The following is a 17,779-nucleotide window of genomic DNA, read 5'->3' as shown; positions in this document are numbered from 1 at the left end:
TCAACTTGTCAGCTGATCATATTTTAACTTTTGGACAACTGCTAATTAGATTTCAATGAATTCTCTTCTGTCTGTATTTTTAACCTTCTTTGCAGAAACACGTCCCGTCGATCGGCGAGCAGTCGACAAAGTTTTCACAGGAGCACTCCAGGGAGCAGTTCTTCCCGTAGGCGCCACTCTTACAGGGATTCTCGCAGTGGAGCCCCTGCAGTCGTGGGAAGGAAACCCCAGGGATCAGAGGTGAGGCGACATGAGGACGACAAACAGTTCGTTCCAACTCACCGTGAACCCGGGGGCACACTGGCACCGCCCCGTGGCGCCGTCACACACGCCTCCGTTCACGCAAAGACACGGCTCCAGGCAGCCGTGACCGTAGAAACCGTGAGCGCACGTCTCGTTGCAGTATAGCCCCGCCCACCCCGGCTGGCATGTGCACTCTCCTTTCATTGGGTGGCAGCTGGACAAAATAATCATAAACATAAATATGATTAAATCACAACCACAGACTATTTATAAGAAGAGTTCGTAGCTTCTGGCTGTGAAAAATTAGGCCGATGCAGAAGTGTCTTCAGCTGCAATACCAGCGAGTGCCACTAGAGGTCGGCTCCAAAAAGCCTCCGGCTCCATAGACTCCCATTCAACTTCTCTCATCAAATCCAAAGTGAATAAAATGTGTCCATCAGTTATCTCGGTGTTGTTAGCTAAAGTCACTCCTTCTTCTTAGTTTTCTGGAGGTCCATCTGAAAATAATCCCTCATTCATTAGAAAAGAAGATTCAAGAAGACCTGGTTTTGGGGGCGTGTCTATTTGATTGACAGGCCTGTGGTGCAGTCAGGTTACAGCTATCGGTGGGCGGGACGTACTAGTCAGATCCCCCCTGAGCTCGTCCAAATATGGTCCACATGGGGCTACCTTCTTCTGGCATCGCCCGCTCACCTGAGTGTGTGTTTGTCCTGGCAGAAACACGTGCGTTCACAGTGCATGCCGTATTTGCCGGGCGAACACATCCGGTCTCGGCAGTGCGGCCCGCTGAAGCCCGGCTCGCACAGGCAGCCTCCGTCGATGTTGTAGCAGCGCGCTCCGTTAGCGCAGTCGCACACGCCTTTACAGTCCTGACCGTACGTGCCCGCAGCGCACTGCTCATTGCACCTGCAGGGGGCGACATATGGAGACACGGCAATGTGAGCCAGCAGGCTTTATTCTGTCACTGGTGAGTGATGCACACAAAGCAAGAGGAAGCAATAACTTTCATGAGGAAGTATTCCAAGTGTCGTACTGAGATCGACATCAGCACCTGAGTTCCACACGTTTTGTCCTGCTTCAAAAACAGCCATGTTTCCGAATTGGAAATCACTGCATGGGCTCAGGAACACTTGGCTGTATTTGGGTTTTCCAAAAAATTGGACCCAAAAATCTGACGTTTCTCTGCTCCAGTTTCAAGTACGCAGTTGAAATCACAAATGTTCACATTACCAGCGGTCCCGTTAACGTGAGGAACTCAGTGATGATGATGATGAAGAGACGACACTCTGAATACTTCCTCAAGCGCAAGAAAAAGCACATAATCGAAGAGACACTCTCGCGTACACACCTGTTACCAGTGAAACCTTTAGCACACTGACACTGTCCGGTTTCCGGGTCACATTTTCCCCTGTTGTGGCAGACACACTCCTCGGCACAGTTCGGCCCAAACCGTCCTTCTGGACATCGCTCTGTGCAGACGGCACCCTGCGGAGCGACATGGCGAGATCATCAGAGGCAGCAGGGGAAAAAAACTGGAATGAGACGCCGCTAATTTCTTCGAAACAAAAGAAGCCTCATGTTGGATTTTTCACGTTGAAATAAGTTACAAAAGAATATGACATGCTAGCTAATTTAACATTTGGAAACCTTCATGGTTAACTACAAGTGCGAGATTAAATAAAAAAAATAAAATAATGTACCGTCCATCCGGGGGGGCAGGCACAGATCCCTTTGCCCCGGCAGATGCCACCGTTCTGGCAGGTGCATCTTGCCTGGCACCTACTCGTACACGACTTCTCACAGCTGCGGGGAAAGAAGGACGGAAGAGAATTGAAGCTTTAAAAGTAAAAAAAATAAACTTTCATGTGTCCCGGGACATTCCCGAGGAGTCCAGTAAATGTTTCGCTCTTCGGTATAAAATAAAAGCGTCTCGGTGAATTTGGATATTGGCGCATCAGCGGGAATGTTGAGGTACTGATGTCAGCACTTTTAAAGATCAAAACAAATGAGCCTTCAGACAAGAACTGACAACTTTAAATATGATCATGGCGTCTAAAAGAAGTCTGAATCCCTCATTTCAACAGCTTTCTGTGGGGAAACGTGCCTTCGACCAATCACGGAAGAGATTTCTTTGGCTTGAACTACCTGGTGTACGTTCAGTACCGGGATATTATGTTTTCTAATGCACTCCCGGAGGTGGAATAAAACGGAGTGGCCACAAATATACAAGTTCCTCACGGAGATTTATCCTGTAATCCCGGCTGCCAAGCCCTCTTCTTTTATTAAACTCAAAGTGGAGTTTTGTGCATTTCGCATTGGCAGCGTGAGAGTTTCCACTGATGTGTGGTGGAGGAAGAGTTTTCAGCACTTCGCTCATCCTCAGGGGGCATCTGAAAAAAACCAGGGTGTAACGGATGACTCACGGAGTCGACCGTCGGGGTCTCTTTTACCGTCTTCAAATTAAGTTGTGGAAACAAATCAGAGTCGGCGATGAGAGATCTGCGTCGGACAAAACCTCTGGAGAAAAACTCAGATAATGATGCGACGTGTAATGAAGTGGCTCCCGAAAGACGTAATTAACTAAGTGAAGTACTCTAAAAATATCTCAAACTAGAAATGTGAATTTTTAGCTACGATGGTAATTCTAGGAAAGGAAACATTATTATTATTATTATTATTATTATTATTATTATTATTATTTGGGCCCATTGTTATTGGAATTATTATTGTCATTCTGAAAATGGATCGCCTTTTTGGCGGCTTTAACATGCTCAAAAACTCTTTGAACAGAAATTCAGCCCCTATGAAACTTTAAGTATTTTATATATTTTGGTCATTGGAGTCACAAAATGGGTCACAAGCGCCCCCTATAGTCAGATCTCAAGGCTGCTTTCACCTACATGAGCGAAATTTGGTGGACATGTGTATCACACCGAGATCTACGGAAAAGTCTATCAGCACCATGACCTAAACGCAACAGGAAGTCCGCCATTTTGAATTTAGTGGCCATTTTGGCGATTTGCACGTGTTGTACTTTGACGACCGTCTCCTACTGATTTTATCGGACTGACTTGAAATTTGGTCGGTGCAGTCTAAAGAACTTTGGAATGAAAATTTACAAAAACTATTTGTTTTCTTGAACTGTGTGCCCGTGGCGGCCATTTTTAGCCTACATTTTTGAATGAAGAGCGATTTGTTTGAGGGGTAAACATGCCACAAATGTCCCAATTTTTTGGAGACGTGTTGCTGGCATCAAATTCACAATAAGCATGTGTTTTTCATAAAACTATACAATTTCTCAGTTTCAACAATTGATATGTTGTCTTTGGTCTATTTGCAATTAAATATGGGCTTACATGATTTTTTTTAATTTATTTACATTTTACAGTGTCCCAACTTTTTGAGAAATGGGGTTGAATGTAATATTTTGATAATTGTTTAATCTGTTTAATCCCGTTAAGTGCGTCTTTGTTGTATGGATGTGTGTTTACGTACATCAAGGTATTTTGCAAAATATCCCTGTTGTAAATAAATCTGATAAAGTAAAGTAAACCAGTGGAAACTTAACAGCACTCTGTTGTACAGACGTAAAATTCATATGAACTTTTTAGCTGCACAAAATTTTACATTTGGGATTTTTACAGCCCTTTAAGAAGAAGGAGAATAAGTTTGAGGGCCTAACTTTAGATATGCTGTCATAAACTCTTATTTAACTATGTTTGTTGTGCACTCACAAAGTCCCGGTGAATCCGTCCCGACACAAACACTCTCCCGTCGCTCTGTCGCAGGATCCTCCGGTCCCACACTTGCACCTCTGCAGGCAGCCCCTCCCGAAGGTGCCGGCCGGACACGAGTCCTTGCAGTAGCTTCCGATGAAGCCCGCGGGACACTGGCACGCCCCCTTCGCCGGGTCGCACACGGCTCTGTTCTCGCACTTGCACTGCTGGCTGCAGCCGGGACCCCAGCGTTGGTCGTCACAGGCTGGAAGGTAAGAGGACAAAAACTGTCTGAGGACACTGAAACACGTCAGACATCTCAAATGATCGATTTGTAATGATTCTGTTGGATCAAGCAAAGAAAAACGGGACTGAATTCCCTGAAACAACCAGGAGAAAAATACATTTCTCAAACTCAACCTGAGTTTAGACAATGTTTTTTATCTGGAGAAGTTTTTTCACACAAACTACACACACTCACACTGTGGAGGTTTTCACTTTCATTGCCCACATTTTCCAACGATTTCTTCTCTAAACAGTGACTCAAACCGGCTCCGTAGCTGGAAACCAAAAAAACGCTGAAGCAAAATAAGATTACGCATCATCATTACTGTAACTCTGCAAGTGTTTTTTTTTTTCCTTAATTCTGTTTTCGAACATATGATGTCATGAAAAACAAGACTCAAATCTGATTAAAGCAAGAAACCAGAGACGAGAGTCATGGTCTTCCTCATGCCTCAACATCCAAATATGCCCTTTTTAGCTCGGGAGTGTTATATTACCAACAAATAATGTCGTGCTGGCAGGGGAGATTTGCACGGAGCTCACGGGACGGGTAGTTTTTTTTTTTTTTAATGGTTAATATTACAGTTAGCGTGCAGCGCAGATTCACACACGGTTTGGATTTCAATCCGCGATGAAGACGTCTCAGAGAGAAAAACCCGGATCGGTCACGGGGTGCATTCTTCAGATTACTCATCAATTACTCGGACTGAGTCGGACGTCGCAGAGGAGACGGGATATCCGATAACACTGACGTGACTGATGGATGGCCGTCGGTTATCTCCTCCCGGGGCAAAAAAATTATGCCAACGATTTCATGCCTTCCTGCTGTGAGTCATCTGTGTGGCTGAGATACACGTCAATTGTCGTCCAACCTTTACCTCTGCTGACTATATGCACAGACTGTATATAGAAGTGGACGCAGCTTCTGGCTCCAAAAAATGAGGCTGATGCAGAAGTGTCTTCAGCTGCAGTACCAGCGAGTGCCACTAGAGGTTGGCTCCAAAAAGCCTCCGGCTCCATAGACTCCCATTCAACTTCTCTCATCAAATCCAAAGTGAATAAAATGTGTCCATCAGTTCTCTCGGTGTTGTTAGCTAAAGTCACTCCTTCTTATTAGTTTTCTGGAGGTCCATCTGAAAATAATCCCTCATTCATTAGAAAAGAAGATTCAAGAAGACCTGTTTTTGGGGGCGTGTCTGTTTGATTGACAGGCCTGCGGTGCAGTCAGGTTACAGCTATCGGTGGGCGGGACGTAGTATCGTCAGGTTTCCAATCAGATCTGTCAGATCCACCGCTGGCTCCTCCCCCAGCTCGTCCAAATATGGTCACTTCCTGCTCCAAACCGCTCCGAACTAGCAAAGATGTTGACGGACAGAATGTGAACTGGAGGATTCATAACGTTCACAAACCGACAATGACGTCACCGCTTGTTGCCACAGCTTTGAAAAACACAAGGTGCTGCACTGACAGCTACTCTGAACGTAGAGCCAAATTTGGCTCGGCGTGAACGGCGCTGCCACACACTGCGGTGTTTACTCCACTAACTCGCAGCCCTCTTTGTTTAAAGAAATCCTAACTTCGCTTGTTCTCTGCGTGGGCATCGGAGGAGGGTGTCACGTTGAGTAATGAGAAACTTAGCTGAGCAGAGATTGTGTTTACGCAGACGTTCTCCAGGGTGGAGAGAGCTCACGCACACGAACTCAGTGAACGGGTGAAAGACACCAGGCTGGACGACACGGCAGGTTGTTCTGTAACAGCATTTCTCTGGATCGAAGATGCACAATAATATTCTTACTCGTAGAAACTGTATTTCAAGATTTCTACAGCTTTGATTGTGCAAGTCAACACCACAGCAGTGAGGTCATCGTTGGCTTTTCAGATGGACCTCCAGAAAACTAATAACAAATCAACGGGTGACGTCACTTTGATATTATCACCATTTGAACGCAGCGTTGCTCTCAGGTTTGTTTTGATGGTCTCAGCGAGACTTCCTGAATAAACGAAGCTTAACTTCTCACTTCTGTGATGGAAATATGAACACGTATCATTAATATGACCTCTGCAGCGATCCAAACCAGAATCTGCATCACTGTAAAAGCCACTAACTGATGCACGCTGCAGAGATGGCATCGCCTCGCTGACACGGCGAGAACATTCGTCCTTTCCCCGGGTGGATCGTCCAAAAGTGCTGGTTTGGGTTTCGCCTGCGTCTAAAGTCCACATAATCTCCTGGACGTCGAACCAGCAGCACAAAAAAACACTTAGAGGTGATGTTTCCGCAAAATCTCTCTTAACTCAAGTCATTATTTGTCACCTTTTCATGTACAAAGCGAAGAGTTATTGTTCATCCTCCTCTCTTTCATTCTCCATATTCATGAGGAAAAACAGTCCTATTGGTGCTCAGTATGAAAACATCAGGCCCATCTCCTCTTTCCCACAGTTACATAGCTCAGCACACAGGCATCCAGGAAGTGTGTCGGCTCTCGTTCTACCCCCCCCCCCCCCAAAAAAAAAAGACTTCATAATAGGACGATGCAGAGAAAAGCAAAAAAAAAAAAAAAAAAAAAAGCAAGCGAAAACAACAGAAAATTTAAGTGAGGGTTTCGGGTGGAAGAGAAGTGTAACAGGAGACGGAAAGAAGTCGGGGGCACGCAAGAGGAGGAGAGGAGGGTAACATTTTCCACTTCCCCTTCCCGTCATCCCGCTGTCAAGGCATCAACCGCTACCCGTTAGAGCTCATTCCCTCTCTGCAGAGGAGGAGGAGCGCTGTGGACTATTGACCCAGCTGAACGTGATGAAGCGGGGCTTCAGGTGGTGGAAAACTTCACTTCAACGGGGGGGGACGAGATTTCAGACGAGACAAACGGGGTCAGACTCACAGACAAAAAGTATTATATAACCTGGTGACGTCACTTATGTAAGAGTCGAAGGTTTAACGTCTCCGTCTTAATCACAGACTGGATATAAAAGTGTTCGTAGCTTCAGGTCTGTGAAATGGTTCCGATCCAGAAGTGTCTTCAGCTGCAATACCAGCGAGTGCCACTAGAGGTCGGCTCCAAAAAGCCTCCGGCTCCATAGACTCCCATTCAACTTCTCTCATCAAATCCAAAGTGAATAAAATGTGTCCATCAGTTATCTCGGTGTTGTTAGCTAAAGTCACTCCTTCTTCTTAGTTTTCTGGAGGTCCATCTGAAAATAATCCCTCATTCATTAGAAAAGAAGATTCAAGAAGACCTGGTTTTGGGGGCGTGTCTGTTTGATTGACAGGCCTGCGGTGCAGTCAGGTTACAGCTATCGGTGGGCGGGACGTAGTATCGTCAGGTTTCCGATCAGATCGGTCAGATCCACCGCTGGCTCCTCCCCCAACTCGTCCAAATATGGTCACATCCTGCTCCAAACTAGCAAAGATGGTGACGGACAGAATCTGAAGTGGAGGATTCATAACGTTCTTCATCTTCAGGAGAAAAGCTGTTATTAAAGGGTTATTATTCTGAGTGATTGAATGAGTCTAGAGGTGGAGCTGTCCTCCCCGGACGAATAATAAAACTGGTTCCTGGACCGAGGCTGATGTGAATGACTCAACGCCGTGCATGCAGTAATGCTCCCTCGCCGTTTCCATTGGAACGGCCTCCCTGCGTGATGGAGCGCTCTCTGTGTGTGTGTGTGTGTGTGTGTGTGTGTGTGTGTGTGTGTGTGTGTGTGTGTGTGTGTGTGTGTGTGTGTGTGTGTGTGTGTGTGTGTGTGTGTGTGTGTGTGTGTGTGTGTGTGTGTGTGTGTGTGTGTGTGTGTGTGTGTGTGTGTGTGTGTGTGTGTTGTGTGTGTGTGTGTGTGTGTGTGTGCGTGTGCGTGTGCGTGTGTGTGTGTGAGGATCAGGCCTTTTGACTAAAGACCAGTTGTCATTTCCTGTTGTGTACGTGTGTGTTAAGTATACAGAGCGAGTGAGGAAACGTCTGTAAAATTCGTACCGCTGGAGCAGTCGTCGCCTCGCCAGCCTCCTTCACACTGGCAGCGGTCCGGTGCGACACACCTGCCGTGGACACACTCCTTCGTGCAGCGAGCTGTTGAACAGAAACACAATTTAGTGACGGTTTAACAGTCGGCTTCTGAAAAATGAGTTCGATGCAGAAAAACAGAGAAGTAGCATCACAAACGTACACGGAGAGACGTGTTTTATTTGTTTGTTTAACAGGTTCCATCATTGAATCATTGTTGATCATTCAGTGGACTTGGATTTATTTTTTGATTTATTTTTTTATTTCCTTCCGCAAAAGTGAAGCCAATGCAAAAAAAAAAAAAAAGTGACTTCTGCATCGGCCTCATTTTTGTTTTTTGTTTTTTAGACCTGAAAGCAGCATTCAGGTTTATACATTTTAAATGCATTTTGAAAGGTGCACTTATGAGCTGTTTATTCAGTCAAAAGAAAAATCGATTCATCTGAATTCTTTTCCTCTGAATTTATTCCGCCCTTCGTCTGCAGTGTTTGAGCTGCCGGCCGACAGCTGGCCTCGACCGTGCAAATGAAAAAGCTGCAGTGTTAAAATGCCTTTCAGACTGCAGAGAAAAAGACAAAAAACACTCTGACTTTGTCTGTGTGTGTTTGTGTGAAACCTCGTAACTGCTTTCGCTATTAATTAAGTTAATTCAAACATACATTTACGACTGGAGACAAATTATTGTTCTTTTCTTTCTATTGAAACTGATGGTTTTCTCCTTTTTTTTTTCTTAAATGGACAGAGATTCATGGGGATCAAATGAAAGAGGTTCGCGTGATTATATGTAATTATACATGTTTAGAAAGTAAAGAAAACACACGACGTTGCACAGAAAGAGGTTTTAAACTCACAGATGAGAGATATTTCAATCATAAAACTCTCAGCAGCGATCAGTTGGTAAAATCTGAGGCTTTTGTGTTTGCCAACAAAAGAAGAAACATTTGTAGAGAAAAGGTTGAATTTTCTGAAGCCACGCGACGCCTCGTATGGTTTCACTTTATTTATGTATGTTAACATAAGCTAACAAAGAGCTAATTTTGCAAAAAAAAACTACACTCTAAATACTTCCTCATGAAGGTCGTTGCTTCACTATCATTGTGTTTATTGCACCCCGTAAAATCCACATGTAGGAAAGTTTTTATATGTAGATGTGTAAAACCCACTGAATCCATTAGAATAACTAATAAAGTGAGAAGAGGAATATGAAAAAAAACAGACCCAAACCACAAAACGGTAAAAGTCTGTGAGTAAAAACTAAACCAAAAGAAAATTATGTATTCAGATTAAAACACCTCAAATACAACCAAAAGCAGAATTACTTATCTGTCAATTTACTTTAAAATCAAACCCTCAAGTCCTGTTATGTTTCTGAATGATAATAAAATTCACATGATGCCGGTTTATTCTGCAGCTGCACATCTGAACTCAACAGATGCTTCGCTGTTGAAATAAAAGTAGCTTGAAAATGAAATAAAAAATAATCCTGAACAGAAAATAAAATGTGATATATTTTTCTTCATAGTTGCAGCAGATGCTGCCGGGAGCATGAGACGCTCCCGTGGGAATCGTACCCCCTAATTTTGGTTATCCGTGCGCCACGTGCTGCTTATATTGACTGAGTGGACAAAAAAACGAAGAAAACATCTTTGTGTGATAAATCAGAACGAGTTTTCTGAGAGAATATAAATGTGATGCAATAACGCAGCTTTTTACATCGGTTTTATTACTGATAGCGTCACGTTGCTTTGTTTCTGTTCACGTTAGCTCGTGAATTGTCGCTGATGATTGATGGATAATTTTATATATAAAAGTTACTTACGAACACATTTGTCTGCGCTCTCGTAGTAGCCCGGGCAGCACTGGTACCTCTTGCGGTAGTCCGTCTTCACCGCCTGCCTGTACGCTGTTTTGTAGGTGATCCTGAAAGAAAAGAACAAACGAGTCAAAACGCGTCGCTTCGACTCTCCGACCGTCAAAAAAACCCAAACAAGCACGGGAATGGAGTCGTCCCGCCGCCGCCGCCGCTACCTGTGTCGCGAGCATCGGTAGGAGGTCCGCGGGTCCGAGCACGGCTCCTCGCTCACGTGGTCGTAAGGATGTGAGTACGACTCCTTCACCGAGGTGGTGAAGCTGAAAAAGTAGAAAAACGAGACATTTTTAAACGAGGACTGCTGGAAGAGGATAACGCTGTTACCATGGCAACACAGTCCAGGGAGGTTTGCAGCAAATGTTTTCCCCCTCGGGACGTCCCGGTAGAACCCGGTGGTGACAGTCCGACAACCAGCTAACAAACAGCTAACAAATCTAACAAACAGCAAATTTCACTAAAAGCCAGCTATACTCAAGTTAACAAAACAACTAACAACATTAACAACCAGCTAACGAAGGAGTTACACTTTCAAACAAAGAGTACTTCAACTTCTTGAAGGGACGTTTAGGATATTTTAGGGATGACGATGTTGTTCAGTTCACCGTTTTTGTCCAGAATAAAATCTCGAATCGAAAGGCAACTGGACTTCTTTGAGTTTCTTGAAGCCTGTTTGTTCTTTTAAAATCATTTTTTGTGTGAAATGTTTGAACTCTCGGATTAATTGTCGAGTGCGGTGTAGATATCCCAGATTCCCAACAGACGGACTTGTAATTGTAACTTTAGTATCGTGCATTGATTTGTTTTTCACCAGCAGGTTTTCACTTGTCCTGCTGCAACATCTGTTGGATAGTTTGGGAAGAAAAAAATAAAAAGTGGAGACATACACGGTTCCCAGAGGATGAAGCCTAATGTCTCTGGGATGATTCACGTTTTGTGGTTTGGAGTGAAATGCTTCAACAATTATTGGATGGATTGTCATGAAATGTGGGACCTCAGTTATCATCAGATCGCTGGTTTGCCCGACTCTTCAGGTTATCAGATTCAAACAAAACAAATGACATCAGCTTTGTTTTTCGTGCAAATTTAGCAAATTTTAACCGTTTTAATATGCAAAACAAAGATGGTGAATTTTATACCTATTAATCATGAGTGATGTAAGCATGGTCAGGGGTGAGCGTGTTAGCACTTGCTTAATATAAATTCCCTAAATATAGTTCAGCGAACTATAACTATAACCAGTAAGAAAGTAGAGCCAAAATACCTCCATCACCCCCTGGTGGCAGGTTGAAATATAGGTTATAAGCCCCGCCCCCTTAGTGTCAGCAGAAGGGACATGAGCCAAACTCAAAAATCAAAGTACGCACATAAAGCTGCATGCATATTGTCCCACCGACCGATAGTTGTAACCTGACTGCACCACAGGCCTGTCAATCAAACAGACACGCCCCCAAAAACAGGTCTTCTTGAATCTTCTTTTCTAATGAATGAGGGATTATTTTCAGATGGACCTCCAGAAAACTAAGAAGGAGTGACTTTAGCTAACAACACCGAGAGAACTGATGGACACATTTTATTCACTTTGGATTTGATAAGAGAAGTTGAATGGGAGTCTATGGAGCCGGAGGCTTTTTGGAGCCGACCTCTAGTGGCACTCGCTGGTATTGCAGCTGAAGACACTTCTGCATCAGAACCATTTTTCAGACCTGGAAGCTACGAACAGGTTTATATCCAGTCTGTGGTTTGCATGCAGGGTATCAGTGACAACAGGCCTCACCTCTCCCACAGGCTGCAGACGTTGGGGTCTCTCGGGTTAAGCGAGCAGCTCGGACCGATCGGGAAGCCGAGAAGCAGCAGCACGGCGAAGCTCTGCAGAGTCAGCATCGTCCTGGAGGGGAAAACAGACGGACAGACGCTTACGGAGGGTTTCGGGACGGAGCCAAAACACGTTCCTATTGTTAAAAACACAGACGGACACAATCCATCTGTAAGCTTGCAACGTTTTGTTTGACAGAGATGAGCGGTTCTAACTGTCATCAGCTCTGAGGCCGTTTGATTGGACGAGAATACATCAACGGTATCACGTCCACCTCCTGTAGTTTCTATCTGCTGTTTTTAAAAAGCAGAAAATCCACATTAAAGTAACACATTTCTGTAATTCGGGCCTTAAAACAACACTAGTGGAAAATATTGCACAGCTGCAGATTAACATTCGTTGTTGTTTTTGATTTACTCTAATTAACGTGGCAGATGGAAAGATTCACCGCGAGCTGGTTAGAGCCTGTAAAATTGCAGCTGAGATTTTTTTTTTCACCCTCAGACTGTAAAAGAGTTCATTAAACGCTTGACGGAGGTGAAGGCGAAGCGCCAGACTCCAGCGTAACGCTGCGTCGGCTCCACGCCGCTCAGCGTTTAACGCTCCGGATCGTCAGGGGTCGCCATGACAACGGAGCGAGAGCATTACAGAGATATCGGAGACGAGAAACGTGACTCCCGACTCCATCCTTGACCCCGATCAATCAAGTCATCCTCCGCTGGCCGCTTCCACCCTGCAGCAGCATCTGGATCCCATCAGAGAGACGCTGTCCGGCTCTCAAGGAGCAGCAGGGAGACGCTCCTCTTTTTTTTTTTTTTATACCCCTAAAAATATCTCGCTGGAATGAACAGAAGTTCAACAGGCCCTCTGGTGAAAGTGTCGTGGGAATGAAACGGCATTTCGAGAGTCGTCATGTTGACACCGCATCGGTCTCGTTCCCCTCCGACAGGAACACGGTGGCGTGGCTTCTGTGGCCTCGGGATGATCTCTGGTCATGTTTTTTTGGGGGGACGATTTATCTGAAGTCGAGCGACAGATGGAAGAAAGACAAATCTCTCTTTCGCCGTTTAAACATCCTTCTCAGATCTTTAATCATCAAATGTTTCTAGAACGACTGTCGTCACTTTATGGGAAAGTTTAGCCAGAAACACGTTTTATGAAAGCAAAAATAAATAAATTATAAATTCAGGCCAAGTTCAATAAACTAATTGAAATCTGCAGCTGGCTGTGCTGTTTGTGCTTCGAGCTACATGCTGACATCAACATGCTAAATGCATACATAGGAAGTAGAGTCAAAATACCTCCATCAGCCCCTGGTGGCAGGTTGAAATATAGGTAATAAGCCCCGCCCCCTTCATGTTAGCGAATGGGACATGAGCCAAACTCAAAAATCAAAGTACACACATAACGCCAGCGGTAACGTCATCGTTGGTTCATGAACGTTATGAATCCTCCAGTTCAGATTCTGTCCCTCACCATCTTTGCTAGTTCGGAGCGGTTTGGAGCAGGAAGTGACCATATTTGGACGAGCTGGGGGAGGAGCCAGCGGTGGATCTGACGGATCTGATGCCCCCCCTGCGTGTCATCCATCTGTGGTGCAGAAACATATATTTCCTCACTTTTTAATGCACATATTTGCATTTTGAGTCACTGCGCTCGGGGAAAAGTTTTTTGTGGAAAAGATTTTTGGCCTGTGGCTCGATGAATAATACATTCCTCTAATACTTGCCAAGGTCGTCGGTCCAATTCCCATCAGAGAACACTTCAGCAAGTGTGTTTACAAAACTGGTTCTTTATAGAGAAAAAGTTCACGTCGGAGTAAAAACGGAGCGTTCGATGTGCCGGTGGAAGCTGTTCCCCGTAAACACATCTGCGATCCATCAGAGGCTCATCGAGCAGATTTACATCGACGTCCAGCCTGTCCAGTGGAGGATTTGGCACGATGACGACGGCAGCATAAATCCTGCTCCTGATAAACGCCCCCCCCCCCCCCCACCCCCCTCCGTCAGGAGTTAATTCACTTGCTGGCACACAGGCTGAAAATCTGCACCACAAAAACAGAGTTTTATAAGAACAGGCATGTGGCTTTTATTAGAGCGGGGAGTAGTGGGGTGGGGTGTGGGGGACTCATCAACTCCACCAGCCACTTCATTGGACCGGGGGCAAATATTTTTCATTACCTTCTTTTTGGTTTTAATTGTGCTTCATTAGAGCGAAGCTTCAAACCGCATGGGAATTCTTAAACGCTGAGAAACGAGAGACGGAGTTTGTTTTGAAGTGAGCCGGCCATGTTTGGACTGGAGGGGCGGTGGGGGGGTGGGGGGTAGACGTCTAGAGCTCCAGGTGCTGGTGTCATCATCTGGAAACAGAAGGCAGGTACTCTTCTTCCTCTCTCCTCCGCAAAAAAAAAAAAAGTTTCTTCTTGGATGCATCTTCAGCTCCCAGCACACCTCCAGTTTCACACCGGTCGCACGTCAAGACGTCTGGATCAGTGAGAGCAGAGGTTGTGCTGACATATTATTATTTATTTTTATTTTTATTTGTGATGTAAAAAACAGACAATCTTATTCGGCGCTGAGAAACTTTCATGTGGCTCCATAAACCAATAGGCAAAAATACCACACACACACACACACACACACACACACACACACACACACACACACACACACACACACACACACACACACACACACACACACACACACACACACACCCTGTAACTCCTTCACGGACCGGTCGTGTGCTTTCATGTTCCTGAGACATCAAATGAGTCCCATATACACCGAGACCAGTTCAGAGAAACTATTTTTAGTATCTGAGGACATTTATCTTAATTCGCTCGACTCTCTCTCGACTCTCTCTCGACTCTCTCTCGACTCTCGGGAGCGGCTCGTTGGGCCCACGCAAACAAACGCGCAGTCGTACCGACCGAGGAATGCCGGGAGCCGTTAAAAAAAATAAAAAGGGGTCCTGCGACGCTCTTTCCAGAACCGCTCAGGGGCCTGAGTGAAAACAAACAAAAAAACAGAATGGAACCAGATGCACCGCTTTTATATTCATCTCAGCAGACACTTGTTCTCGTGTTAATACCGTTTCAATCACGGGATGCAGAAGTGCTGACAACTGACAAAGTATTTTAATCTGCATATTCATATTTAACAGTCGGGACAGATTCTCAACCTCAGAAATGTTTGATTTTGCGACAGATTTTCTCAAATTATGATTTAATTTTTTGCAGAAAGAATTTTTGTTTTGTTTTTGTTTTAAAGCTTCTCCTTATAAAGGAATAAATATGTAATCACTTCCTGTGATAATATTCACACACATCACAGAAATATTTACATTTTTAATCTTTTTTAATATTTTGTTTCAAATTGATTTGTTGGAAAAACAAGCCAATACATCAGCCTTTCAAAATAAGAGCATTAGATGCTGTTTAATTCATGATAATTCAACACAGACCTGCTGGATGAAACAAACAGAGAGACGTCTCTTACGACTGGACGTGTGGAGAAAATTATTTTAGCATGCAGTAATATGGAATCACTTCTTTTGATAATAAGAATTGAATTAGAAACTTTTATTCTGAATTATTATTGGATGTTATGTGGGACTGTTTCTGATTGTAACAGAAGGATCTCGATTTGTTTAATTTCTTTTTTTTGATTTCATCCTCCAGTCGAATTAAAACCAGTAACAGGTTCCCTTTCTTTTTGTTTTTTTAACTCTGGGGACGTTAAAGCACATGGCTCCGATCAAACTGTTTGCTTCCCTGTTTCCGTTCGCTCTGACCTCAGATTTCTGTCTTTATTTATTTCTGTGCCGACGCTAATTGAGGTAGAAAATATTAGTCACCCGCTGGAAGGGAAAGAAAAATAATATCGATGGAAGAACGCGTCGAGGGTTTGGTTTTACACTGAAGTGTCTCGTCGTCATCTTTCTGCCTCCTTTTCTCCCTTTTACTTCCAGCAGCATTAAGCTTTAATTCTATTTAAAAACTACAAAAGAAAAAGGCGGCGTGGTGAAATACTGCCGGCTGTCCTGCAGACTTTCTGCTGCAGAGTTATCGTGCAGGTGCAACGCGTTCTTATGGTATGAATCCAACCGCTGGTGATTGAAGTCGTGTTTCAAGCTGCCCTGTTAATCAGTGACTCAGTTATCAGAATCATGTCGGACGTAAACGTGCTCTTAACAAGGTCGCTGATGAAACGGCCCGATGTGACGAGACTGTTTTCTATCCAGAGAACTTTAATAGAAAACAAAAACTCCAACTAGATATTGTTGTAACATGTTCAAAAATAAGACACACTGGATTAGAAAGAGAGGATGTTTTTCAAAATAAAATCAAGAAACTTGGAAGGCTGCTTAATGGAGGCAAGTGTTTTATATAAACATGATTTCCTGAATGAAGACGTCCAAAATTATGATTTCTACAACAAGCGGATAGTCACGCACTTACAATCCTAGCGGCGGCTAGCTGGACCGGTTTGGTTTGAACACATGACACGGAGCTAAAATGTTAAAAACACATGAGTCCATGGATATCTTTGTTCATCAGATATCTTTGTTCATCAGATATCTTTGTTCATCAGATGTCTTTGTTCATCAGATGTCTTTGTTCATCAGATATCTTTGTTCATCAGATATCTTTGTTCCAACCAGACTGAGCTAGCTGAGCAGTTTAGTGTTTCTATAAGCTGTAGTTATTCAGTTGGACACTAGAAATCCTCTCTGTTGCTAGGGTGGTTGCTAAGGGCCGGACTACTTCCTGGAGTAGTGAACATTGCGTACGTTACTTAAGAGTCCATTGACACGACTGATTGTTTTCCAGCTCTTATTGTGTTGCCATGGAAATGGGGATTGCACTAACACGAGCAAATTGCCCCAAAATATGAATACATTTAAGATAAGAAATGTTGTTTCGTTGGTAACTTGTTGTGTCATCGCAATCGTGACCACATCACGATCGTGTCAATCAGGACGTTAAAGCGCGCCCTCTAGTGTAATACGCTAATATTGCTTAATTAAATGACAGCAATCCGAATGTTTCTTGAGTTTTTTTTTGTCGTTTTAATCGATGCGGCGGAGCACAGTTTTTGAAGTAAAAGCAGCCTGCTGAATCAGCGTATTCTGAACTTCAGGGAGTGATTTAATCCGCCGCTTGGTTCCCAGAGGGAGGGATGTTTTCGACTCTATTAAAATGCCCTTAAAACAAACCAGAGAGCAGAAATGAACAATTATTGGTCTATTATCAGACTCTGCTCCCCCAGCGTTCAGTAAAATGAGACAAAATCGTATTTACAGTAAGGCTCTGTGACTTCATGTCCAGGCCCGTCGAGAGTTCCTGGACATGAGAGAGTGAAGCAGAAAGCAGCTTCAGTCTTACGACTGCCTGCAAAAAAACCAAAAAACACTCGAGCAGAATCAACTGAAATGTTTCCTGGCAACGCGTCGCTCACGCTGCACATGATTAAAGCCTCGCTGTGCACCATTACACTTAAAAGTTGGGCCCGTAAAGCTGCGGTGTGTTAAGGAGATTTAAATGATCGCTCCTCTGATTGTGATCATCCGGGTTATCAGAAAAGAAAAAAAAAAGAAATCCTCCGAAAGAGGCAGAAAGGTTTCACACGTTTACAGCTCAACTCTTAGAGTAACGAAAATCCAGAAAACTGCTCGAGGGCAGAAAAACTGACAGAAACGGGAATAAATCAGCCTCCATGTGACACACCGACCACAGCCGCAGCCCCCCACCCCCCACCCACCAACCCTCCTACTCCTCCCCATCCCACCCTCACATTAAAACCCCAGTTACTGTAAACTGAATATAAAACCCATAATCCTTTGCATCTGGGTTATC

At 44.2% G+C, this 17,779-nt stretch overlaps 1 protein-coding gene across 2 annotated transcripts in view; it reads right to left on the bottom strand.

Moving 5' to 3' along the window:
- pear1 (platelet endothelial aggregation receptor 1) overlaps positions 1 to 17,779 on the bottom strand; it is a 40,863-nt gene that overhangs the window by 10,300 nt on the left and 12,784 nt on the right. Inside the window, exons 2-11 of one of the 2 annotated variants that reach the window (XM_069715054.1) lie at positions 11,881 to 11,991; positions 10,265 to 10,366; positions 10,056 to 10,156; positions 8,210 to 8,302; positions 3,978 to 4,224; positions 1,944 to 2,046; positions 1,592 to 1,728; positions 937 to 1,149; positions 283 to 457; positions 85 to 205 (exon numbers count right to left, since the gene is read on the bottom strand). In XM_069715054.1, coding sequence (XP_069571155.1) covers positions 85 to 205; positions 283 to 457; positions 937 to 1,149; positions 1,592 to 1,728; positions 1,944 to 2,046; positions 3,978 to 4,224; positions 8,210 to 8,302; positions 10,056 to 10,156; positions 10,265 to 10,366; positions 11,881 to 11,987 — 1,399 coding nt within the window. In that variant the 5' untranslated portion in view covers positions 11,988 to 11,991. Of the gene's footprint in view, positions 1 to 84; positions 206 to 282; positions 458 to 936; positions 1,150 to 1,591; positions 1,729 to 1,943; positions 2,047 to 3,977; positions 4,225 to 8,209; positions 8,303 to 10,055; positions 10,157 to 10,264; positions 10,367 to 11,880; positions 12,037 to 17,779 lie in introns of those variants that run through there. The other variant, XM_069715053.1, reaches the window with a different exon arrangement.

Source organism: Brachyistius frenatus, unplaced genomic scaffold (genome assembly GCF_029030835.1).
Source record: "Brachyistius frenatus isolate BFR_SWC_R1_liver_20210118 unplaced genomic scaffold, ASM2903083v1 Contig_137, whole genome shotgun sequence".
Classification (NCBI taxonomy): Eukaryota; Metazoa; Chordata; class Actinopteri; family Embiotocidae; genus Brachyistius; species Brachyistius frenatus.
Note: the sequence above shows the minus strand (reverse complement) of the source record. Positions and strands in the feature narration are given on the sequence as shown.